Source organism: Panthera onca, chromosome D2 (assembly GCF_046562875.1).
Source record: "Panthera onca isolate mPanOnc1 chromosome D2, mPanOnc1 haplotype 2, whole genome shotgun sequence".
NCBI lineage: Eukaryota > Metazoa > Chordata > Mammalia > Carnivora > Felidae > Panthera > Panthera onca.
This window is the reverse complement of record NC_138349.1, coordinates 32,817,930-32,844,465: the sequence shown is the minus strand read 5'-3', so window position 1 is coordinate 32,844,465 and position 26,536 is coordinate 32,817,930. Positions and strand designations below refer to the sequence as shown.

General features: G+C 42.3%; 1 protein-coding gene across 5 annotated transcripts in view; it reads right to left on the bottom strand.

The window, feature by feature from the left end:
* The window catches only part of ALDH18A1 (aldehyde dehydrogenase 18 family member A1), a 42,206-nt gene that overhangs the window by 4,763 nt on the left and 10,907 nt on the right, over positions 1-26,536 (bottom strand). The window contains exons 3-15 of one of the 5 annotated variants that reach the window (XM_081790491.1): positions 25,304-25,527; positions 21,674-21,823; positions 21,479-21,583; positions 17,417-17,575; positions 16,913-17,003; positions 13,056-13,180; positions 11,503-11,647; positions 10,809-10,882; positions 9,573-9,666; positions 6,918-7,138; positions 4,228-4,365; positions 2,189-2,384; positions 1,962-2,083 (exon numbers count right to left, since the gene is read on the bottom strand). In XM_081790491.1, coding sequence (XP_081646617.1) covers positions 1,962-2,083; positions 2,189-2,384; positions 4,228-4,365; positions 6,918-7,138; positions 9,573-9,666; positions 10,809-10,882; positions 11,503-11,647; positions 13,056-13,180; positions 16,913-17,003; positions 17,417-17,575; positions 21,479-21,583; positions 21,674-21,823; positions 25,304-25,527 — 1,844 coding nt within the window. The remainder of the gene's footprint in view (positions 1-1,961; positions 2,084-2,188; positions 2,385-4,227; positions 4,366-6,917; positions 7,139-9,572; positions 9,667-10,808; positions 10,883-11,502; positions 11,648-13,055; positions 13,181-16,912; positions 17,004-17,416; positions 17,576-21,478; positions 21,584-21,673; positions 21,824-25,303; positions 25,528-26,536) is intronic. The other 4 variants (XM_081790492.1, XM_078434658.2, XM_078434659.2 and 1 more) reach the window with 4 other exon arrangements.

Below are 26,536 nucleotides of genomic sequence, written 5' to 3'. Positions count from 1 at the left end.
TTCGTCTAGAATCAAACAGCCAGATGAGCCTGCAGGGGAGGAGCCCGTGGCTGCCGTGGCCTGGACAACGAAACCAGCCTTCGACTTCCTTTTAGGAGCCGCCCACCACCCTCCAGGATGCTCTGCTTTCAAAAATGCTGACTGGCCACTTGCCAGCAATGGGCCTTCAGTAAAACTGGAGCAGGGATTTAAGCAGGAAGACTCTGAATGTTAAGAATGTGCAAGGCATTTAACAGGCTACTGACATAAGCCTTGACTGCTGGCATCTTACTAAAATGAACACTTGGCTATAAAAATCCCATTCCCTGCATACGGGACACGTAGTCCTGGACTCACATGGAAAGGAGGAGATGGCCTGTATATATTTCTACTCCCTTCTCTCTGGATAAGTCCTAAGTGTGCTTCAGAGGAAAAGGGCACTTGGTAACCAACTGCCTCAAACCATGGTTACCTGTCAGATTTCCAACTTTGTCAGTCAGGCCCCAGCTCTAGGCTCAGCTCAGCACCATCCTGCTCCTGGCTGGAGGAATTTAAGAACTGGAGGCTGGTCACTGAAGGCCCCAGTCATAAGTCTGATCCCACTTAGGCTTCACTCTCTGAGACCTCCCATGGCTTGGTTCTTTGGGACCAAGCTTTTGCCTTTGCTCAAGTTACAACAAGCAGAGTATGTCCTGTTCTTGTTGCTCCTGAGGCCCTTCTACCTGCAACCCCACTTTCTCCGGGCCTAGGGTCCAACCACCTTTTTCGTGGACAGGAAACCCATCCCTGAGCCCTCACTCTGGGCAAGTCACCCTGCTGGTTTACCTCCTGCAACACAAAGATGAAGTACACACATTGACTGATGTTGATCTGAGGAATTTCAAGGCAATCTTGACTTGAATGACTAAGAATATCATAGGTTTGTGTCTGAATCAGGACTGGAGGGGTTTATTCCTGGCTAAAGGAGAGTTTCCTCCTGTCTAGTCCAGCCCAGTCCAGTGTGGTATTTGGCATACATAGGTGCCAGTAATGTCAAGTAAGGCTCCAAACATGAGTGATCATGTGATCTGACCCCATTTTAATTTGTGGTGTATTTTCATTTTCAAAACAATCCTTTCAGGTTCTCACAGGGACCATGTCCATTTACAAGCTGACTAGAGCCTTCTTTTCCAGCTAAAGGATGAAAGGGAAGCGACACACACTCAGGGTCAAGGCAACCAAGGCCAGCAGCCACTTTATCCAGATACTGTGTTTATTTACATAATTCTGAAAGGGTGCCATGGCATCAGATATTAAAGCTTACAATGTGTTCTGCCAGAAAACTTAAGACTATGCATTTTTGCCTGGAGAGCATCATTTTTTTTTTTTTTTTTTTTTTTTTTGTGCAATTAGGAACTTAAGATGGAACATACACTTGTGTGAAACTTACTGGCACTGGTTTTTATAACCTCAATGGAATGGTAATAAAATATTCCAGAGAGAACATCATACAAATTGTGGACTCCCAAATACCACTGTATTAAGTACATTAATATTGGTTAATTAAAGGCCCTAGTGGCAAGGTGGACACATATAAATTTCTGGTTTGAAAACTTTTCTGCGCAATCTTTTCAAACCAAATCCAACAGAAATGCGTGTTCAGAAACATAAACTTTAAACTATGCCGCCTGAATAAATGGTTCCAGAAACAGTCCTTTCAGTGGGCTGCCATGTGATGTCTTATCTTTGACCTCTCTTAGCACTTACCACATTCCACTTTGTAATACAGCTATGTGAGCATGGGTTTCTTCTATCTACTAGACTGTGAGAAGGCAGGGATAGGTTTTACTCCTCTCTGTGTACTTAGCACAGAACTCCGTACACAGCAGATGCTCAAAAGTATTGCTTCTTAAATTGCCTTAAATGGTAAGGCAGCTACCCACAGGCTTCTAAATCTCAAAATGGAAGACAGGAAGGGACACAGGAGTGCTGTGGACTTGTACCTGTTCCACTCTCAGCATGTCAATGATCTGGTCAAATAATGGTGTTCTCAGCAGATCTCGGTGAATTAACAGAGTCTCCAAAGCATTACAGGCAGCTGGATATTCACATTTAGAGTCTCGGACTGAAAGAAGGAAGACAAATAATTGTTTCTATTAACATGCTCCCAAGTCACAGAGGATCTGCTAAATATTCTGCCTGCACACAGCAGAGGCCCCATCTAGCTCACCCAGTCTGGTGGCTTTATCGACGCTGGCCTCTGAATCCACATACATGTGGCAGATCCCCTCACTGTGTCCCATCACCGGGATCCCCTTAGCAGCTTTCTGGATATCTCTGACCAGCTGGGAAGAGCCACGTGGAATAATCAGATCTATCATTTTATCTAGGCGACAAAGATCTTCCACTTCTTCTCTGGTATTCACCTGAAGAGGTAAAGAATAAAAACAGAAAAATGACATCTGACCTCATGAAATACAAAGTAGCAGCACCCCTTTTACGGATAAAAGTCTGTACCTCGAGAGAACTAAATCAGGTGCTGTGAAAACTTATTCCAAAAATAAGAGTCCTGATATCATCTACCAAATACTTAACCAAACACTACACATTAGGTGCTGTGCTCTGCATTACAAAACAGGAGGACATATCCCAGCTGTCTAAGAGCTCAGAGTCTAGCAGGAAAGATACGACTAGGACACAACGCACCGCAACTCAGGGCAGATAATTTTCAAAATGGTACCGAGGTACCAAGTGCTACCTCTGGAAGTCAGAGGAGCTACAGATTATGGCTGGCCAGGAGGATCACAACGGAGGTGCCTGCCCTGTGGCTTCTCCAACCACAGCCTTCAGGACCGGCTGGGTCTTGCTAAGGAATCCTGGTTCTCCACGGGGAGCCGCTGACAAGCTCTCCCCTGGGGTGAAGCCCTGGTTTCAGGACACTGAGATGATGATGACCTTTTCTCTTCCTCTTGATTTTTAATTTACCCATATGGTCATGTTATTTACAGGAGAAACACAAATACATACGTATGAGAATGTTTGGAAAATTTTTTTCTGCATAACCCAAAACTAGAAACAACCCAAAAGTTAGCCAACAAAAGAAAGGATAACTGCAGTATACACACATACATGGAATACCACATGGTGATAAAAAGAAAACTACTGCTGGATGTAATAATATGGATGGTTCTCACAGACACGAAGATACACAAAAGAAACATAACACGGAAGAGTGTATTTTGTATGATTCCATTTATAATGAAGTTCAAGAATAAGCGAAAGGTGAATGTGAAAGAAGTAAATAAGGGGCTACTTGGTGGTGGTAGGGCATACTGATCAGGAAGGGCACAAGGGAGCCTTCTGGGGTGCTAGAAGTGTTCCACAGTTGGGTATGGCTGGTGGCTACGTATGTGTGTACAGGGATATTTGGATAAAGTCACAGAGTTTTTCAGGTAAGATTTGTGTACTTTACTGTATGGATGTTATACATCAATAAGAAGAGGGGTGGGGGTGGGAGGAAACCCATCTGATTAAGGTAGGATGTGGTAGAGCTGGGATCTGAATCCCTAAAATCTGTGCCCTTTCCACCCCCTGTGGTGACATAAAAAAAACAAAAAAACCCCCCAAAAAACCCAATTCCTGTTAGGGGGCATGTAATGCAGTGGGTTTATAGACACTGCCCCAGCAACCAGCAGAATCCTGGAATGTCAGAGTAAGTAGGCCTTGATGGAGAAAGAGAAGGATCTGGAATTAGCCCAGGTTCAAATGTAAACTTTACAACAGACTGCGTAATTTTAGGTGAGTTACTTTCACCACTGAGCCTGTTTTTCCCCCTCATTCTGATGGCACATTCCTGTTATGGTTTATGTGAAGACTAAATGAGACAACGGATGGGAATTGCCTTGCCCACAGCAAGTTTTCAGTAAGCTGTATCTACTACTGCCTAGTTCAAAAACACCACCTGATGACTGAGGAGAGTGAGACAGTGGTTAAAATAATGAGCATAATAACAATAATGATAATAGCATGACCTCATTCTTACATGCTGCACGATGGTTTATGACAAACTTTCATAAAATCTGTCTCATCTGACTTGCCCTAAATCACTAAGCCACTGAAGACCCATGTGGACCAGGAAGCCCCTGTTCCAGTCAAGCTTGCCTATAAAAATGGCTTGGCCTTACATGACCTAAGTAAGCTTTGCTTCAAACACACAAACGCCAAACTCAACTCCTCTGGGTCTGATGTGGCTCATTCCCAGGGACCTACCAGCTGTATGGCCTCCTTGACTCCATGGATTGAGAGGGCCTCTTGGGCCAAAAGATGAAGAATCCGGTTGCTGTGTGTGGCCTCCTTCCCTCCTTTGAGTAATAAGCCATTACCACTTGCTATAGCCAAGGCTGCCACCTGCAGATCAAAGGGGAGAGAGCAGTGAACCAAAGAGAAACGCAGTAATAGTAACAGCATTCACCGAGCACTTTATATACTATAGTGATTATTATATAATATAGTAACAGTGTTTGCTGAGCACTTTTATAAGGACTGTCATTGGGCCCTTATAAGGCCTAATCTGTTCAAACTTCATGATATTCCAGTGAATTAAATACTTGTTTTATCTCCTGCTTTACAGATAAGGACACTGAAGCCCAGAGAAGTTGGTGACTCCCCAAAGTCTCATAGCTTATAACTGGCAGGGCCAGAAGTCTTGACTCCAGAGCCAAAGCACCCAATCTCAGGAACTAAACTATACAGCTTCCTTAGCACCATTAGCAAAGTAACCTAAGTGGTCAGCGTCACATGGCCCCCTCCCCACTTGGGCCCTGGTGGAGGACAGGGAGCTTAGCTGCCTCTGGCTGAGGCTGGGTGGCCTCTCTGGCCACATCTTCCTCTGGCCCTGTAACTATTCTGAGAGCTCTAAATGTTGGTGCTGAGAACCTGGAGCAGACTAGAGACCCGTCAGACCCTGGACAAGCTGTGGTGGAGATTTCTGGGAAAGGAGCACAAGCAGGGAGCATAGGGTGAGCACAGGATCCTAAAATGCTTTGCGGTGAATACTCCCTGACATGACCTAAAACCAGCTTGTTCACCAAGGACTCCCATACCACGGGATCTGTCCTCAGCCCCTGGCTGGTGCTGTCACATGGCCTCTCTGGGCACACACCTGTTTGCAGAAATACTCCAGTGAAAAAGCAGACCACCCAGGAGGAGGGTTAGTTACCCTCTTAAAGCAAAGAGTTAATGATTCTGACCTGATCATCTAAGGCCTAAAGCTTAACTTTTTTTTTAAAGTTTATATATTTATTTTGAGAGAGAGAGGGAAAGCACACATGCACTCACACGTGGGGGAAAGGCAGAAAGAGAGGGAGAGAGAGAATCCCAAGCAGGTTCTGCACTGTCAGCATGGAGCCCAATGTGGGGCTCGAACTCACGAGCTGCGAGATCATGACCTGAGGCGAAACCAAGAGTCTAGGATGCTTAGCTGACAGAGCCACCCAGGAGTCCCCTGAAGTTTAACTTTCTGAATGTTCTTGGGATGAATGAAAATCTTCCCATTTTTATAATGTAATAAAAGGAACTTTACTAAAAAACCTTGCCTGAGCATGTTAATCTCAATTAGTGGCTCTTAATCCTTTATTGGTTTTGTTGCTCATGGACCCCTTATAAAAAGTAATGTAAATCTTCTCTATATAAATGCACTAGCACACAGAACTGCATACAATTTTTTATAATTCATGGATTCTGTGATGCCATCCAGAGTTAAGATCCCAGGTGAGGAACATGAGCTGTAGTTGGCTAGAGAAGAAACCTTTCTCCACGTGAAGTATTCGTTAGTACGGATGAAAGGCAGCAAAAAAAACATCACGTACTCCTTCCTACTAGCAGATTCGGGTTCTACAGTTTTCACTTGGTATTTCTGCAAACAGGTGTGTGGCCAGAGGGGGCAGTGTGCCTGCACCCACCAGGGGCTGAGGACAGACCCCGTGGTATGGGGTGAACAATCTGGTTTTAGGTCATGTCAGGGAATATTTACCACAAAGCATTTCAGGCTCCTGTGCTCACCCTGTGCCCTATGGCAAAGAGGTGCTATTTTTGTTTTGTTTTTCTTTAGATATTTATTTATTTTAAGTAGGCTCCGTGCCCAACATGGGGCTTGAACCCACAACCCCGAGATCAAGAGTTGCACACTCTACTGACTGAGCTGGCCAGGCACCCCTGTTTTATGTTTTTAAATAGATATTCTCTTTGAGATTTTGAGGCTAGTGAAAAGAAAAAGCTGGTATCATCCTACTGGTCAGTCTGGTGGGAAAATTGTCCCCAAATTTTAAAGTATTTAGGGTAACCAGTGGGACAACCCTCAAATGCCACCCTGTATCAAGGCATGGCTTCTTGGAAAAAATCTTTTAAACACATGATTTCTCAACATTAGCCTGTAATATGTCAAATTCCTTAAAGAGGGTTGCATTCTAGTTTTCATTAACTACTGGAAGTTCTTTTTCCTGAGAGATTTACCTACAGGAGGCCATCTGTGACAGTGAGAACAAAGGGGTCTTTTTCACATGGGTAAAACCAGCTACAAGATGAATGACCTTGCAGTAAGCTAGCAGGGGTTCTGTGGTCAGGGAACACAGTGCCCCAGTGAGCGAAGACATACAGAAATGTGCTCCTGCACTGTGCTAGGGAAGATGCATCTGTTATAAGTGTGACAGGAATAGTAACTTCTATAAGCTTCAGTTTCTTCAACTGTAAAATGGACATATGAATACCTACTTTAGAATCACTGGAAGAATCAATAACATAAATTACTTTAAGAACCACCTGAGAAGTCTCAAAAACTTGTCTCTGGGGGAGAAAAAAAAGATAAGAACTTCTCACCAAAAAAAGAAAAAAAGAAAACCATCTTTGGAAGATTTTGGGTCCTGAAAATATATTCTTTCCCTACCCCAATGGCAGGCACATACCTGGGGTAGACAGTCTGGGCGAGACTCAAAGATGACCAGCAGGACTCCAATTGGGACAGTCACTTGTTCTAGCTCCAAGTTTTTGGCAATTCGGGTTCGACGCAAAACACGCCCCACGCTGTCCTGTGAGGAGGCTGCGATCTGCCGTAGACCGATGGCCAGGCTGTTCAATTTAGATGTGGAGAGGCTCAAACGTTTCAGCAGAGGAGCTGCGAGTCTCCCTGAAGAGGTGTGAGGAACACATGATAAAGGAGTGGCTCTGGACAGGCTGCAGCTGCTTTACCGAACACACGGCACTGTGTTAGGAACAGACACGAATTTAGCGGGTCTTGAGAAGACAATGACATGCCACTTAGTTTTTCTAGGGGGCTTTTGGTAGTATATTTCACATGTAAAGGTATGTACACCAATACCCTCTGTGCCAGCAAATTCAATTCCAGAAATTTGTCATTCGCATGAGCAAACTTGCATGTAATGAGGATATTTGTCACAGTATTTACATAATAAAATCTAATTCTGCTTAAACATTTAGACAATGAACTACCAGGCAGTTATCAGAAGTATCTATATGTACTGATATGGAAAGCTGTCCAGGATATAGTTTTTGAAGAAGATAAACTACAAAAGAGCATGTATGATAATATCCTATTTATCAAATATTGCATATATGCATGTGGACATGTCTGGAAGCCATCAAGAACAGTGATGATCTCTTTCTGCATTATTTTAATTTTTTATAACAATTGCCTTATTTTTATAATCAGAAGCAATAAAGATGTTTCCTTTTGAAATAAAACTTAAATAGAATTATAGTAAGTTCACTTTTTCTTCTTTTTTTAAGTAGGCTTCAGTGTACTGAAGTGTACACTGTGTACACTGTTTGCCAGTGTAAAGCCCAACATGGGGCTTAAACTCATGACCCTGAGATCAAGACATGAGCTGAGATTAAGAGTTGGATGCTTAACCAACGGAGCCACCAAGGTGCCCCTAATAATGGTAAGTTCATATTCAGAATTTTCTTTCTTTTTTTTTTTTTTTAACGTTTATTTTTGAGACACAGAGAGACAAAGCATGAACGGGGGAGGGTCAGAGAGAGGGAGACACAGAATCTGAAACAGACTGCAGGCTCTGAGCTGTCAGCATAGAGCCTGACGCGGGGCTCGAACTCACGGACCGCGAGATCATGACCTGAGCCAAAGTCAGCCGCCCAACCGACTGAGCCACCCAGGCGCCCCCAGAATTTTCTTTAAATTTAAATACAACTGTTTGCATGGTGTGATTCTCTCTGCACACACACACACACACACACACACACACATATTCATATATACACATGTATATGTACCAGGGAAAATTGTGATCACATATCACAAATCATTACTATGGTTAATGTTGGAATGAGATGATGAAAAATTTCTTTCTTTTTTATAATCACACCCACCAAGATAAAATAATACAAAGTTTTCTACTTAGGAAAGGAGGAACCTATCTTGTATTAAGAAAAAAGCTGAATCATCATTTTACCAACCAATTATATCAATCCGTTTTCTTCACTTTTCCCTATGTGTTAATATCAAGTTTCAAACACAGTGCGTGTTAAATGTTACATTCTAGTTTTCCACCTCACAATGCATATTTGCTTTCCACGTTGCCAAAACTGTTGTAATTACTACTACATACTTCACTGAGTTGACACAGCTTAACACATTTAACCAGACCTATGTTGTTAAACACTGAGGTTGTTTCCAGTTTTCAGTGTGATAAATAACCCTGCTCCAAGAATCTTTACATACAGAGCAGTTTTCTCTTCTTGAAATAGTTTATGATAAATTTCCTGAAAAGGGCTTAGCAAGTCAAAGGGGACCACCATGCTCATGTACAGCCAGGACTTTGTTCGTAAGCCACTGTGCGTCCTTACGAATTTCCAGAGAGACAGAACTGAGGTCAGAAGTCAGACTTCGGCCAATAACTAATTGTGTGACCTTGAGCAACAGCTTTAACCTCAGTGGGTCTTAATTCTTTTACTTTAAAGAACTGTATAAGATTATCATCAAAGATTTCTTCACACAGAAAGGCCTTACTTAGTAGGTGGTGGCTGGTATTAGTGAAATGTCTAAAATAGTCCTCAGTATTTTTCTTTTTTGTCCTGAAACTGCCATAGTATCCATGGCTCATGATCTGTGGGTACAGAAAAAGCTCCTTTGGAGGGCTGTACCAGAGTATCTGGGAAAGGAGCTGGAGATGGTATGCATAATTTGAATACTAGCAAGCTGCCTTTAATAAAAATGATGCATAATATAAGATTTCTTCTATAACAATCTTTTTTTTTTTATATTCCTAAAAGTTTTTATTTATTTATTAAGAGAGAGAGAGAGAGAGAGAGAGCATGAGGAGGGTAGGGGCAGAGAAAGAGTAAGAGAGAGAATCCCTAGCAGGCTCCACACAGCGCAGAGCTTGATGTGGGGCTCAAACCCACGAACCATGAGATCATGACCTGAGCTAAAGACAGACGCTTAGCCAACTGAGTCACCCAGGTGCCCCATATAACAATCTTGTCTTTAGGCAGACTACACTGTAAGAATTATTAGTAAAACAAAGAACAAAAACCAAAACCAAACCCTCCATAACACTGACTCTAAATCGTGTGGTCCTTACCCTCTGCCTCCTCCAAGTCTTTCTTGTTGGCTAACAGGATCTCATCACGCTGGTCCGTCAACAGATCAGCCAGATGATGGATAATCTCTGCTCTCTAGGAAGAAAGGTAAAACAAACAAGCAAATACATTAATCCGAGAAGAACCCATACCATTAAACCTACTCCTCTGAATGAGCCAGGCCTTGCTCCTAAATCCAAAGTCATCATTGACTGAAATCTCCTTACATCCTATCAACCATTACACACCTCAGCTCCCCTCATTTTTTCCTTCCTCTCTCACTACTAGTCTCCTTCTACTTCTTGTATTTCTTCCTCTTTTACCATTCCTGATTATTATGATTAGCAGACCACGGCCCAGTAGTGGGGAAAAGGCACAATGAATTATACAATCAGTCCCCAAACCCAAGATGGGGGCTAGCATTTTGAATTGGCATGATACATACATCTCTACATACTCAGTTTCACTGGCTATATAATTTATTAAGTAAATTTTGACAATTACTTATTTTGACAATTACTTATTTAATGAATTCACTCAAAGGGGAAAACCCAGTCCTGGATGCTTGAAGGGATCTCAGTCCTTACCCACCTAGGTTAAAAAGTGTGGCAAATCAGTGTGATTACTGAAGAAGCCAAGGGAAGTGGTTTAGAGAGACAGGCTAAGCTCTTCCTTTGCTTTCCTTTCTCTACTTGTAGTTATTTAAAATTTTCTTTTTTCTCAGGCCAAAGTGCTCCCTAGAAAAAATCTAAACACAACATCCTTAACAACACAGGCTTTGAGAAGCCAATCCCCAGCTTCCGTGACTGCCTTGTTTCCAGACTTGCAGTGGCTGCCACTTCACTGTGGGCAGGCCTCTGACTAGAGGGCAGGCTCTGGAGCTTCCATCTAATGGGTAAGTCAGGGGACTCAGATGTGTTAGAATAAGCAGTTTTCCTACATTTCCATGTCCAGTATGTGGCAGGCTTAGGAAACCTCCTTGGTCTCACCATGTTCATGATATTTTTGATCAAAACATAGTGATAAAAAGCTACCTTAGGCCACAGACTACAAAAGACAAAAGGGAAAATAAAATTTAGAGAGAGAAAAGGCAGAACAAATCTGAATCTCACTTGTAACTAGAATAACTCTGTGGGGACAAGAGGAATGGAGGGGGACATGGCAGCCTTGACTGTGCACTAAGCCTCACAGCATGACTCAGTCTGAAAACCAACCGAACTATTAGCTAAGGTTATTACCTGCTCAGGTTCCAAAGTGGCCAACATCCTTCCTCCTGCTCGAGCCATTTCTCCCTGCTGTTCAACAGTAGGACCTGTAAGAATATTTGCAAACATCAGATCATGGACAGCAACCCAGCACGTGCACAGACTCATAACGTGCACGGAATGAATGCTCAGTGTCTTGGTGTGCTTGCTTCCTAGAGGTCACTCAGACAAATAAAATGGCAAAAGAATACACTAGATTAACTCGGGCATAAACACAAGAAACTTGTCTATATTTCCGGGGTAAGTTACATCTCGTAGAGTTCTTTTCAATTCCACTTTAGCTTATATTCTCTAATGTGTTTGCATTTCTGAATGTAGGTTATATGGCAATATCTTTGCGAACAATTGAGAGTACATACCATGTCTTACTGTCTTAAGTGTCTTTGCATTTCTAGGCCTCTAGCATAGGCCTAGCAAATGTTTCTTAAGAAAATGGATGCTCATATTCTTTAACATAGTGGTTTTAGAGAGAATGGGAAGCCTAGTTGGGCAGGTTCGCTAAACTTTACAAAAGCAAAGCAAAGTCCAATTTCGCAAAGAGTGTCTGAAACAATACCGTACTTCAGAATATCAACATGTCAATTTTGTGATCTCTATTCCTAGAGGAGAGCTCAATCTTCAGTCTCATTTAGGCCATGGTGTGACTACTCAATAAGGAACTACTTACCTGCAGGCTTTACTTCAGAAAAGAAGGTGCCAACTTTCTTTCCCTCCACGATGTCTGTGATGACATGTCCAGACACCTTTGGGTGGGTTCCGTTGGCAATAACCACAGAAGTGCCACCTTGCAAAGCCCAGAGGGCCGCTTTCACCTAATAGGAGAGGTTAGATCCCAACATAACATTCAGACTTTTGCAGGGTCTAGTCATCCATACTTTAAACTCGCAAAAAGAGAATACAATGTGATAGTGAGCCATTGAAGTATATGCAGGAATGTTTTGAACAACTCAGAAGCTCTGAAAACACACTCAGCCCTTGCTCTCTCTCTCTCCAGCCCAACTCTGGTACGTGCTAAAGATGAGCCAATCTGCCTTTTGTGCTCAGTGTTCAAAGACTCTCTAGTACTAGGACTCATAACTTCTACATTTGACTTACTGTGCCTCGACATAGTGTCCAGCCTGGTGTTTGACCAGAATCTGATCCTGAGTTCTTTTAACTTTTGTAGCTCTCTTTTGTAGGTCTTTGCCATTCCTACAATTGATGCTGTATCTTAAGAGTATTACTTTTTAGAACAATTAATGCGAGAGAAAAATTTTTGGAAGATTTCGTAAGAAATAGTTGAGCAGGGGCACCTGGCTGGCTTCCTCAATAGAGCATGTGACTCTTGATCTCAGGGTTGTGAGTTCGAGCCCCATGTTGGGTGTAAAGATTACTTAAAAAATAAAAAATCTTGGGGTCCCTGGGTGGCTCAGTCCATTAAGCACCTGACTTATGATCTCAGCTCAGGTCATGATCTCACAGTTTGTGAGTTCCAAGCCCTGCATCAGGCTTTCTGCACTGACAGTGCGGAGCCTGCTTGGGATGCTTTCTCTCCCTTCTCTCTGCCACTACCCCACTCACACTCTCAGTCTCAAAATAAATAAATAAACTTAAAAAAAATTTAAGAAAATCTTTAAAGTAGGGGGTGCCTGGGTGGCTCAGTCAGCTAAGAGTCCAACTTTGGCTCAGGTCATGATCCCACAGCTCGTGGGTTGAAGCCCCACGCTGGGCTCTGTGCTGACAGCTCAGAGCCTGGAGTCTGCTTCAGATTCTGTGTCTCCCTCCCTCTCTGTCCCTCCCCTACTCGTGCTGTCACTCTCTCAGAATAAACTTAAAAAAAAAATTATATATAGAGGGAGAGGGAGAGAGGGAGCCTGCGCTTGACGACTTTATAACATGAACACACTATGTAATATTAATGAAGAGAATACATATACAGACATGACAAAATATAGGTACACAATATGCATCATACCTGTATTTAGACATGTGCACATTTAAGTGTGTATGTGCCTAGTATTTTAGCCATTAGCCCCCAAACAATCACAAAAGTCAAAAGGGTAGGGGCACCTGGCTGGCTCAGTCGGAGAAGTGTGCAGCTTTTGATCTTAGGGTCGTGGATTCTAGCCCCATGTTGGGTGTAGAGATTAAATAAATAAAACTTAAAAAAAAAAGCAAAAAGGGTAAAATACTGTTTGGTTTTTTTAGCTGTTATAGGCAGTAACAGCATCAGACCCTTACCTTGGCTTCCATGCCACCCATGCCTACTCTTGACTTGGTTCCAAAGGTCACAGACTGCTGATCTCCGGGATAAAATATATCAATGAGCTTTGCGTCATCTGACCCCGGGGGGCTGTCAAAGAGACCTAAAAAGTAGACAGGAGTTGGCAGTATTGCTTTAATGGAAGGCATGCCCCCCAAGACAGACATCCCCCTGGGCACCTGCCAACCACTCTGCACGTGACTGATCCAGATGAAGTCTGTGTTCTACCCGCTCTAACCAGAAAAGAGAACAAGTGATCTGTATAGTCTACCCATGCTAAAAAGCAGCAACAGGACTTTCCATACATACTTTTATATTCTGTTTGCCAGCATCACAGCATGTCCATATCCTTGGTGCAACACTTATCAGCCCTGCCCACTCCACTGTCTACTGGGAAGCTGTCCTCACCTCTGCCACTGCTACTTAAGATGCTGAATTAAGGAAGTAACTGAAAAAGATGAGTGGCTACTGCAGAAACAGTGTAGTAGCCATATACTATAATGTGACTATTTCCAAGTGGGATGAAATGTGAGACAGGTTTTCATGAACTCTCACAGCATCCTTTGAAACAGTCACTAATTATAATCCCTGTGTTATGGGGAAGTCATTGTGAAGGTTACGCTGAGTCAGCAGAAGAGCATACAACTCTTGGCATTCAGTCTGGACTTATCACCATAAAGCCTATGTCCCTTTTATAGTTGAGTAGAATAACATAAAATACGAGTTACGTGAAATGTTATATGCATACAATCCAAGATTAAAAATCTTCACCATTTCACTTGTAAACACAGCCAGTCGGAGCCTTGGAAAGAAAAATGAAGGGCCTGTGAAAATGGGAGTCACATCAAGGCCTAAGTACAGGGAGGAACTGCCTGGGGTTGGGGACTGGCTCAAGGACATGTGGGCAGGGATGTTTTTGGTTTAAGTTACTACTTTTCCCATGTGAAAATACAGCCCTCTCTGCTTCATATTCTAAATCTCTAATGCAATACCGCTATATGCATCCCCTCCAGGAAAAGGGGAGTCAGAGGAGTAAGGGAATCAGGGTCCGATATAGAATGCAGCAATGCTAACCATGGGCAGCAATTACAGGGAGAGAAAAACCACCTCTCCAACCTCTGTCCATTGCAACCCAGCACTCCATGGCTCCTGGACTCAGGGATGGAATTTTCTCAGAAGGCACTACGATATGAGGTCACAGGCTTGGATTGTGACGCTGTTTTGGTTTCATACAAAAATAACATGGGCAAGGTTATGCAATCCTAAGCCAAAGCTTCTCCAGAGATGCTGAGGAGTGCCTAGAGTTCTAATAGTCTGCCTACTCTTTTTCCCTTATAGCAGCTTCTTAAAGCCGCCAAGAGCATATTCAAAATTCTATTATTGTGCTAAAAATCAACATTCAATGGATAACTAATTAAGAGTTAATAGCACAAGCCTGTTTTTTATACATTCATGTACATTTGCACACAAATGTTGACAGCAGCATTAGTTATAAATGCTCACATGTCTATCAACTGATGAATGGGTAAATAAAATGTGGTGTATCTACATGGTGGAGTATTGTTTGGCAATAACAAGAAAGTACTGACATATGCTATCAACACTGATGACCAATTTTGGTGTTCAAGGCTACATTAAAAATGTTTACTAGCGGGGCACCTGGCTGGCTCAGTCAGAAGAGCACGTGACTCTTGATCTCAGGGTCATGAGTTCGAGCCCTTGTTCAGTGCAGAGATTACTTAAAAAAAAAAAAAAAGTTTACTAGACTCTAGTTGAAATTGGGCTTTATGTATTAATCTCTCAAACTCATGTCCTTTACCTTGCAAAGCAGTATAGAAGAGAGGAAGAGTGTAGATTTTTAAACTGAACAGATTTAGTTGTGAAACCAGCCTCTGGTACTATGTGAATCTGGATACACCATTTAATTGGTGTGAATGTAATTTTTAATTTCTTCATCTGAGTAACTAAGCTACCTGCTTTGCAGGATTGCTATAAGGATTCAATAAACTGACATTTATAAAGCACCTAACACAGTATTTAAGCATAGTAGAAATTCAATATAAATCTGTTGAGGGGCGCCTGGATGGCTCAGTCAGTTGGGCGTCCGACTTCAGCTCAGGTCATGATCTCATGGTCCGTGGGTTCGAGCCCTGCATTGGGCTCTGTGCTGTCAGTTCAGAGCCTGGAGCTTGCTTCGGATTCTGTGTCTCCCTCTCTCTCTGCCCCTCCCCCACTCATGCTCTGTCTCTATCAAAAAATGAATAAACGTTAAAAAAATTTTTTTTTTTAAAATGTGTTGATTAACTGAAAAGCCTTCATCTCCAGAGTGGCTCACTCTTACCCCAACCTAGCTGTTCCTGTCCTGAGATTTCAAATTTACAGTGGATAAACATGGTACCAAGATTTCTTATAGGTAAAAATACTGACATGCAAGTATGATATATCGAACTTCCCACACGGGCAGAAGACAGATCAACCCATCTGTATCTGCCTCTGCTTCCACTAGGCAGGCCGCCGCCCTTAATCTTGCACCACTAGAGTGTAAACTGGAAAAACAAGTCCTGCTAAAGAAACCTGCCTTGGGTATGGGTTGGAAACTAAATAGGTTTTCCTGATCTCCTGGGAATGTAATGGTGGACTTTTGGGATCCTGTAGGTTTGGCCTATTTTAGACACAGCTACCATATTCCTTATGGGTCAAAATGTAAAATGGACATAGCTTAGGAAAGTGAGAATAGTGAATGGAGAGTCAAATTGGAGCCAAGAGGGACCCTTCTTTGAGGAAGGGGAAAGCAGAGAAAAACAGATTAACACATGAGACCACGATGGCCACATAGCTTGGAATTCTGCAGTGGCTCCCATTTAATGTGTCTCATGATTTATGTTACAAACTGAAAGTGATAAAAACCACAATGAAATAGCATTTCACACCCACTAGGATGGCTATAATGAAAAGGCAGATTATAAGGGTAAGTGTTGGCAAGGATGTGGAGAGACTAGAGCCCTCATATGGAGCTGGCAGGAATGTAAAATGATGCAGCTGCTTTGGAAACCAGGCTGGCACTTCTTCAAAAGGCTAAACACATACAGAATTACCAAATGATCAATTCTGCTCCTAGGTAAACAAAAAACATGTTCACACAAAAATGTGTACATGAATGTTCACAGCAGCATAATGTCTATCAACCGATGAATGGGTAAATACAATGTGGTGCATATACACAATGGAGTATTCTTTGAGAATAAAAAGAAAAGGAATACTGACAGATGTTGTAACCGAACCTTGAAAACATTATGCTAAGTGAAGAAAACCAGTCACCAAGGATCACATACTGACGATTCCACTAATGTAAAACGTCCAGGATAAGCAAATCCACAGAGACAGAAAGTAGATGAGAGGCTGCCTAGGGCTGGAGAATTTGGGGGGAAGTGAGGAGTGATCACTGATGGGTATGGGGTGATACAATGTGGTGATAAAAATGTTCTAAACCTATTGTTAGGGTTGAGCCACTGTATGAATACACTAAAAATCAATGAACTAAGTCTTAAATAGGTGAACTATTGGTTCACTATGGTATGTGAATTATACCTGTATAAAGCTGTTCTAAAAAAACAAAAGTGCCTGGAAATGACAACATTTCAGCATTCAAACTGCATCTCCCAGACTCCCCCACCTTCTTTTGAGCCATAAAAACCCTCTGTCAGACCATATGGCTCAGAAAATAAGGGTCTATATTTTAAAAAAATCAGAAGGACTCAAAGACGGGAATTCATGTGCTCACGCATTTAGTATTTAAAACAAAAGTTGGATAAAAGGAAAAGGCATTACTTTGTACCTTCTACATCTGAAAGAACAATCAAGAGGTCAGTTTTCATTTCCACAGCCAGACGGGCAGCCAGGCTATCATTATCTTTAACACTAATAACCTGGAATGCAGGTAAAAAGTCATTAAGTGAGTGAACTACACAGTTCAAAAAGACATTCACAGAAGCACTCTGCTAGGTTCTGGCAGGCAAAGTTAATGATGGAATGCACAGATGACAGCTCTCGTAGGCCCCCTCGGTCTGCAAAACACTGCGCCTCCTGGCCACCCCACTTCCAAACATGCACCTGGCACACACAAGCCACGCTCATAGCACCATCCGAAATCACTACTGCACCTCACCCTGTTGAATGAGACCCCCTGACTTCAGAAGAGCTTATGCAGCCCCCGCTCCATGAGGCCAGCTTCTCTCCCAATCTTTCCATCTTGTTTATGCCAAACTTCCAGTGTTAGTACATGCAGCATAGCGTGGCGTTAGTCTCCAGCATGCTCAACCCTTAGGAATATTTTACCCACATTTACCCCCTGGAGATCACTATTGGGCTCAGCTGGGGGCACGACAGCATCATTTGTGTTGACAATGGGAACGATGTTCATTCGGAGGAGCTCATGAAGTGTCCCATTAAGGTTCCGGCGCTTCTGCTCATCATGGAAATCCAAGTTGGTCACCAAAATCTGAAAGTAATTAAATGCATCCAAAAATGCAGGAAGGAGGAAAATTACGAACTTCCTAGCAACGACATACAAAAGATGCCAAGAGGAGAGGAGTTAAACTCTAATTTCTGGATCCCATACACATCGGAATGGAGCACACCTCTTTGGATGCTCATCCAATTCTTTTAGAGATGGAAAAAATTAATCACTTGGGATATTAAAGGATGCTCAAGACTTCTTGTAAAAGTACTTCAATTCTCAGAGAGCAACTAAATCTTTTCCATTTATAGGATTAAGAAAATTAACCCGTAAGGGGCACCTGGGTGGCTCAAGTCAGTTAAGCATCTGACTTCAGCTCAGGTCATGATCTCATGGTTTGTGAGTTCGAACCCCACATGGGGCTCTGTGCTGACAGCTCAGAGCCTGGAGCCTGCTTTGGATTCTATGTCTCCCTCTCCCTCTCTGCCCTACTCCTGCTTGTACTCTGTCTCCCTCTGTCTCTCAAAAATGAATAAACATTAAAAACAAATTAAAAAAAAATTAACCTGTGAACTTTATGGGGCACCTGGGAAGCTCAGTTAAGCATCTGACTCTCGATTTCAGCTCAGGTCACGATGTCATGGTTTGAGTTTGACTCCCACATCGGACTTTGTGCTGACAGTGTGGAGCCTGCTTGGGATTCTCTTGCTAGCCCTCTCTGCCTCTCCCCTGCTTGCACATGTGCATACTCTCTCTCAAAATAAATAAACATTATAATTAATGTATGAATTCTAGAGAGATACACTTTGGGGTAAGTGATTAATTGCTAAAATATCTCTGTATCTAGCATCTGATTCAGGGGCTGGCCACAGAAGGCACTGAAATATTTGGTGAGTGAGTCAAAGAATGGTTTGCTCTGTTCGGAGAAGTGTATGAGACAAAATGGAATAGGCCTGTGTGGCCACTGTTGCTCGGCAACTGACCACTGGTGCCGTTAACACAGACTGTGTTTGAGCATGTGGGATTGGTCGGAGAGATTTATAGAGGTGAGTCTTTAGTCACAAACTGAAAGAAGAGCTGGATGTAACTTAGTTCAGCACAGGGGATGAGCATAAGGTGCTCAAAGGTACAGTGGCGAGCTGGGTATGGGGGTGGGCAGACAGCTCTGCTTCCTTGCTTACCTCAGAGTATTAGGCAATAGTTAGCAGGAGAGAAGGTAACTGAGAACAACAGCAAGAAACTAATGGCAATAAGCCCTGAAACTCATAAATCAATGTTTCAATGAAATCCTTCAAATGTTTAAGGAAGAATGGTTCTTGCAACGTAGGGCAGGTTGAAGAAGGAAAGGCTGCAGGCAGACTGTCAAGAGGTAAGGTACCCAAACAGTAATAGTGGGAATGGTTAAGCCCTGAGCTAGGGTCTGGCTACGGGAACTAAGAAGATAACAGCAGCCTTAATGACATATAAAATGTAGGTGAGGAAGATAAAATGGTAACATGACTAAAGGAAATAATTCACTCACTCAAAATTTGTTCAGTACTTTAGAAATGTCAGGCCCTTCATGAGCTGCTGAGCTAGAGAATAAAACTGTTGACGGTTTGGGGAAAGTGGAATGGGGCACATCTTTTGTAAGAATAGATCATGAACTCCTTTTCAGGAAAGTCCAGTCCTGCAGGAAAAACAGGACTGGGTCAAACAGAACATATAGACTCTAGCCATGCAGGTGAAAGGTCAAATGATAAAGTAAATGTGTGTAGGAGAGGCAAATAGGAGGTATAAAAGTCCAGTGAAAATACTTGTTGCTCAAATAGTTTAACAAAAAAGGGATAGATGACAAGAGCCCTAAAGAGAGAAAAGTATGTCTGTGGAGAAGGGCAGTCTGTTAAGATGCACATTAATTTTATTTCTATGAAGAAAAAATAAGCTGCTGTACTTGAGTCTTTAACGTGACAAACAACTTAGTGGAGATTTCCAAAAGCCACTGATAATGGTCTTTACAACAGGATTACTAAAGACAACAAGAAACCATAGGAGAAAGTACAAAGGGCAAAGATTTCTTGCAGTAAGATCCCCAGGGAAGGCAAACATGTGACAGAGAAGGGCCCATGGATGGATGCCTGCTGGAATGGAGGGGACAGAACTCTTCCACATCAATGTTAATGGAAGCCATGGCTGACATGCAGTGACTTTTAAAGCTACTTTCATTACAACAAACCAAAAAACCTGAAAAACCATCATACATGGAAAAAAAACAAAAGCACAGATCCTAGACCTAAGTCTCCTCATCTGGCTCCAGGCACTTATAAAAAACATTAAAGACTGAGACTGTCATTGGATTGTGCAAAAGAAAGCTGACAATAATGGGTGACAGAAATGAAGATTTCTATTGTATTCATACTAACAGGAAAAAAAAAATCTAAGACAGTGGGGTCCTCAGCTATAGGCAACAGGTGGACAAGTCCATGACTTTCTGTTTCAGCTCACTTCACTCAAGGACATTCTGGCACAATACCACAACATCACTGTGGATAACACTGTGAAGATTGTGGAGAAAGAGAAGAGCAGCAGGAAATGAAAGAGCAAAACCTGAGAGGATATATACATATAACATCACCTATGTCAAATAACATCTGTGTAAATGTGGGATCAGAGGCAGCAAAGGTGTCTGAAGATAGTAACTTGGGGAGTTCAATTTTCTCAGTTGTTTTGTGAAGTGACTATTAGCTGCTTTGTAACATTTACATGTTTCTAGTGTGTAGTTGTATCGATGATTAAAAATACAATTGAAAAAGTACAATGTGGAAAGAAGACTCTAGAACATTTGGAGCAACCACTAAAAATGTAGAAGTTCCATAAAGACTGGAACCATGGTTGATTTGTTCACCACAGTATCCCCAATGCCTAGCATACTTCTTCGTACACTGTAAGTGCTCAATAAATATTTGCTGAATGAATGAAAACCCACCAAAAGCATCTTTCTTTCCTTCAGTGTTTATTAGAAATTTATTGTAGAAGGCAACCAGGTGCAAAGAGAGGCAAGCCACCTGAAGTCAAAGAAGCCCATGAAATAAAGACATCTAACTTTTCTGTCTTCGGGAAAAGTATAAGCACTTAGAGTAGTAGCTAGAAGAATTATCAGTATAGGGGCGCCTGGGCAGCTCAATCGGTTAGGCATCTGACTTCGGTTCAGGTCATGATCTTGTGGTTAGGGAGTTTGAGTCCCATGATGGGCTCTGTGCTGACAGCTCGGAGCCTGGAGCCTGCTTCCGATTGATTCTGTCTCCCTCTCTCTCTGCCCTTCCCCTGCTCACTCTCTCTCAAAAATGAATAAAGAAAAAAAAAAAAAATTTTAAAAAAAAAAGGGGCGCCTGGGTGGCGCAGTCGGTTGAGCGTCCGACTTCGGCCAGGTCACGGTCTCGCGGTCTGTGAGTTCGAGCCCCGCGTCGGGCTCTGGGCTGATGGCTCGGAGCCTGGAGCCTGTTTCCGATTCTGTGTCTCCCTCTCTCTCTGCCCCTCCCCCGTTCATGCTCTGTCTCTCTCTGTCCCAAAAATAAATAAAAAACATTGAAAGAAAAAAAAAAAAAAAAATTTAAAAAAAAAAAAATGAATAAAAAACATTAAAAAAAAGAATTATTAGTACCATAACAAGCACTAATAATTACTGAGAATGACACTACATTAAATGCTTTTCATGTGATTTTCTCATTGACTTTTTCCAAAAACCCTCTCAAGTAGGCACTGATATTATCTTCTTTTTTCATATGAGGAGACTGAAGCACAAAAAAGTTAGACCAAAAGACTTTCTCCAGGTTTCCCAACTAACAAGTGATGGAGTTAAGACTGTATCTTGGCAGTCTGGCTCTAGAGCCCCCGCTCATCACCCTCTTGCTCCACGGCAATCACTCTCACGGGCCCCACACCTCTCTAAAAAGGTGAGTCTCTCACCTGGGCCGCACAGATGCTGTACTGGGTAAACATGGCCTCATACAAGGCCATCAGCCCACTCTGTCCGGCGGCTGCACAGGCTCGTGCTTCTAAGACTGGAATTGCCTGTAACACACAAATAGATATGGTGTGACTGGGAGTGAGGGAAGGAGGCCTGCGGACCCCTGTTACAGGGTGTGGGGAAGCACCACTCACCATCTCTTTCAACTGGTTCTGCCCTGAGTGCAGGGCCTGCCGCACGCTCTGAGACAGAAGGATCTCATGGCGCAAGCGTTGCTTGCCAAAGGCCACGGCTCCACTGGTCACCAGCATCATCTCTCGGCCTTGATTCTGTAGCACTGACACCTGACATCGACGAAGGAAAAGGCACCACAAATCACTGTTATCATGTCCTTCCTCTCTTCAGAGAGGTAGAGTCTACCTTACCGGCACAAGAGACTCAGGTAGGGTAGACAGACAATTGGGTGGATCCCAGATGCTGGCTTATGGACCAGCTGGGCTGGCTGTGGAAGAATCACCCAGGTTGTTTGGTAAAAATACAGATTCCTACATGCTGCCTCAAATCTGATGAGGAGGTAGCAGAGATCAGAAATTTTTAATAAGGAGATTCTGGTGTGCAGGCAGATTTGACATCCACAGAACTTGATGGTATCTGTTGGAATCTATAATGCAGAAGGCCTAGTTGTTCCAGAAAAAGAAGTCTAAGAATTGCAGTGTAAACTTAGCAGATGGCTTCTTAGGTTCTAAGGTATAACCTGGGAGATTGAGGCTCTTTCTGTGGTATGTTGATCCCTATGAGTCCCCTTGGGCTAAAGCAGGGACAGATGCTGACCTTGTCCTGCTTTGTCTACCTAGAACTAGCTGTGGTCACTTTGTTCCCTACTTTGGACAGATCTACATTGAAAGAATCAAAGATTCAAGCTGCAAATAGAGTCCATATTCCTAACATGTCCATTCTTCCTGATGTTTGAGCCCTATAAGCTGGCTCAGGAACTCACAAACACCTGTGATAAACCATGATTATAAAAAATAACTTTTTATAGTAGAAAATTTCATACTTAACCATAGTGGTAAAAACAGTTTTATAAATCCCCATGTACCCATCACCTAGCTTCAACAACTATTTCTCAGGGCAATTTCCCACTCTCTAGTACTGCCTTTACAGCTAGCCTCCCCATTATTTTAATACAAACAAATCCCAGGCCCTAGATATATTATTTCATCTATAAATATTTCAGCAGCACTGTAATTGCTAAAAGACAGGGAATATATATGCATAGCCTCCCCCTCCCAAAAAAAAACCACTGTCACCTAAAACATTTCAATTAACTCTTTAATATAAAAGATCCAGGGGCGCCTGGGTGGCTCAGTTGGTTAAGCGTCCAACTCTTGGTTTTAGCTCAGGTCATGATCTCACAGTTTGTAAGTTTGAGCCCCACATTGGGCTCTGTGCTGACAGCATGGAGCCTGCTTGGGATTCTATCTCCCTCTCTCTCTGTCCCTCCCCTCTGCCTCTCTAATCCCTGTTTCTCAAAAATAAATAAACATTAAGGAAATACATATATATAAAAGATATGATCGGTGTTCACACTGACCCAATTTTTTTAGCTTGTCAAATGACTGAGGGGACCAGAGATGGGAAGTTCAAGCGAGAGTGTAGTTATTCTTGAGGCCTCCTAGGAGAGTTGGTACTAAGCCTGAGCCTTCATGAGTGGTAGGATTTGCACCAACAGAGGGGAAATGTTCCCTGCTGCTAAGTGCACAGTGTGAGTGGTGCCCATGGAGTTGTGTGATTCTAAGGAAGGGGAGGCTCTAAGAGTGAATTCCAGGTGGGGGACAAGGACAGGAATGAGTACGTCATGTTGGTGGGCCAGAGAGGAAGTAAGCCTGAAAGTGGTGGTGGTCTCACCAGGGAGAATGGGAAATGAAGTGGATCATTTCATTAGGCAAGAAGCCATGTAGAGGAATTGTGGTGGTCTCCAAAGCAGACTGAAGATATTGTGCAGAGGAGAAACTTGATGAAAACAGTGGGAAGACTCCAGTAATGATTTGCTTAGGTCGCCAGATACCCACAGACCTCATGGAAGGGCTTTCTAGATCAGGGCACTAATATGCAGAGTCAACTGTCTTATCCAAGGCATCTGACCATGATAGACAGACTCAGGAGCCAACAAAGTGGCCTCCACTGGCTGGCCAAAGATTGCAAGATACAAACATCAATAAAGGTTTGGGCCCACTTGCTTGATTACTTACTGCCTTGAACAATCACCTAAGTGCTTTGGAAGTCCTGATTCTGGCTCCCCAAGGGCAGAGATAACAGTTACACGTCTGTGAAGTCTCTCACAATGTAGCCTTTTTATACATATCTGTTCAACTGAATTGATCTGATGGACTAAATCCGAGAGGCTGACTTGATAAAACTGCTTAATACAAAAAATATTGAAAAGAAAATTCCATCAAGTTTTAGTTAGCAGTCACCAACTCATCAGAGAAACTGTTTTTTAAAAACTAAAAATATGGTCATGGAGGACACAGTTGAGTTACAGATAGAATGAAAAAGTTCTAGTTTTATCTCCATAATGCCTGGATGTCTGGTTTTTGACTCTCGGTCAGGAGCTGGCAAACTATACGCAGCAAGTCAAATCTCACCTGCACCTGGTTTTGTAAATAAACTTTTTACTAGAACACAGCTATGTCCATTCATTTACATATTGTCTATGGTTGCTTTTGTGCTACAATGGTAGAGACATGTATTTGAGACAGAGACCATCTGGCCTACAAAGCCTAAAATGTTTACTATCTGGCCTTCTGTAGAAAAAGTTTCCTATAGAAAAGTTTACTGATACCTGCTCTTGGCAAAGATAGGTAGTGGATCTGCAATGTGATGTTTGAAGTCTAAAAGTCCCATGTTGACCCCTAAGGTCAGTTTCTTTACTGATAGTCTACAGTCAGCCTGGCTTGTTGGCATAGTCAGTGGGACATAAAATCCCCAATGGAAACTTCTGCTTGGAGCCCTTCCAAAGGTTAAGTAAGATTCCCTGTACAAAGATCTCTTTGTGATTCGATGTGAGACAGACTGTGCAAATAAATACCTTGGGGGGCTTGTGCACAGATGTCTCTTGGACACCCGATGCTTGCTTGTACTCTCTCTCTCTTGCTGCCTTATATCCTTTGCCTTTAAATGAAAGTCTTACATGGGTATCTCTGTGGAGTTTGATAAGTCTTTTCAAATATCTGAACTTGGAAAATCTTTGCAATGATAGCTCATATTTATTTCAATATTATTGGCCTAATTAAAAAATAAAAGGCTTAGCAAAACAGGAACAAAAAAAAACCTTAGCAAAACAGGAACAAAAAAAAGCTCAACATCCATCTGGATACTCAACCCTGACTACATGTTAGTCACCCAGGGAACTTTAAAAATCCAGGTGCTTGAGCCCCACCCCAGAGACTGAGCGTGAAGCCAGGCCCCTTAGACAATTTTAATGTGCAGGCAGAATTAAGAATTACTGACATGTACAGCTCCTTATCACTAAGAAGCCTGAGGCATGAAATGTATGAAATCAATTTTACTCCTTGACATCCCCCTTTGCTTGCCCTGGGATGTGGGGTCCACTGGTACCTTCACTGGCAAAGGGAGTTTTCAGACTGTGTTAAATCTATTACACTCAGAATACTTTTACAAGCTGATAAACCTGAACTGATGGTTAGGGTGGGTTAGGAATACAGTCAGGGTTGAAAAAGACAAACAAACAAAACTGAACTGAGAGCTTAAAAACTCCATTATTATTTTTGTGCACCAGAATTTTCCATCTTGGCAATTACCTGCTCAACAATAGATGCCAGGCGCCCCAGTGCAAGGCCACACTCATCCCCCCGGGTTACTACGGCACTTCCAAGTTTCACCACGATTCTCTTGGCATGCTTCAGCTCACTGCGGTGGGCAAAAGACTTGCCATGTGTACGACTGAGGGGGACAGTGATAAAGGGGATGTTGCTCCAAGAACGAACATGTCTGATGGCTGAAGGCTGGACACGGTCTGTAGCTCCCAAAGTCAAATGCGAGCAAAAAGAGAAATGTATAACTTCTCATTAAAAAGATAAATATACAATATTAATCAGTTTAGCCAAAAAAATAGCTTTATCATCTTGATGGAGTAAAATCAGTATATCAAAAGGCAGTATATCTAGCATGTTCTTATTCCAGTATTGTGTGGAGTTTACACCCAGTACAGGTCCCAGATACACTCAAACACTGTGAACAATTTAAACAAAACAATCTTTCCTGAAGACATGTTGGCAAAATGTATCAAAAGTCTTAAAAATGTTCACATCTTTTGATGCAGTAATTCTAAGTTCAAAAATTTATTCTGGGGTGCCTGGGTGGCTTAGCTGAGCGTCCGACTTCGGCTCAGGTCATGATCTCACCACTTGTGAGATCGAGCCCCGTGTTGGGCTCTGTGCTGACAGCTCAGAGACTGGAGCCTGCTTCGGATTCTGCGTCCCGCTCTCTCTCTGCCCCTCCTTCGCTCATGCTCTCTCTCTCTCTCAAGAATAAATAAAACATTAAAAAAAATTTTTTTTTAATTTATTCTAAAAGACCAACTGGAGATGGAGACAAAGAGATTTATCACAAGCCTGTTCATCAGTGTTATACATAATAGGAAAAATCACAAGTGGAGTAAACACCAAAAAAAGTCAGAAGGATTAATGAACTTTCTAAGAATTTTTAATAACATAGGAAAACGCTCATGATACGTTAGTTCCCCCTATGTGTCTAAATGCATGGAAAAAAGATGAAAATAAATCAAAATGTTAATGTTTTTATTTTTTATTGAATTACAGGTGATTTTAATTTTCTTCCTAATTCTTATCTATGTCTTTCAAATTTAAGCAACAAAACACATTGTTTTCATCATCAGGAAAAAAAAAGCGTGCTTTTAAAGAAATCACACCATTATAAAAAAGAGAGTGAGCCTGACTAGCAAAGACATTAAAGAACAAAGTAATTGGTACTGGCACAAAAACAGACAATCAGATCAATGGAACAGAACAGAG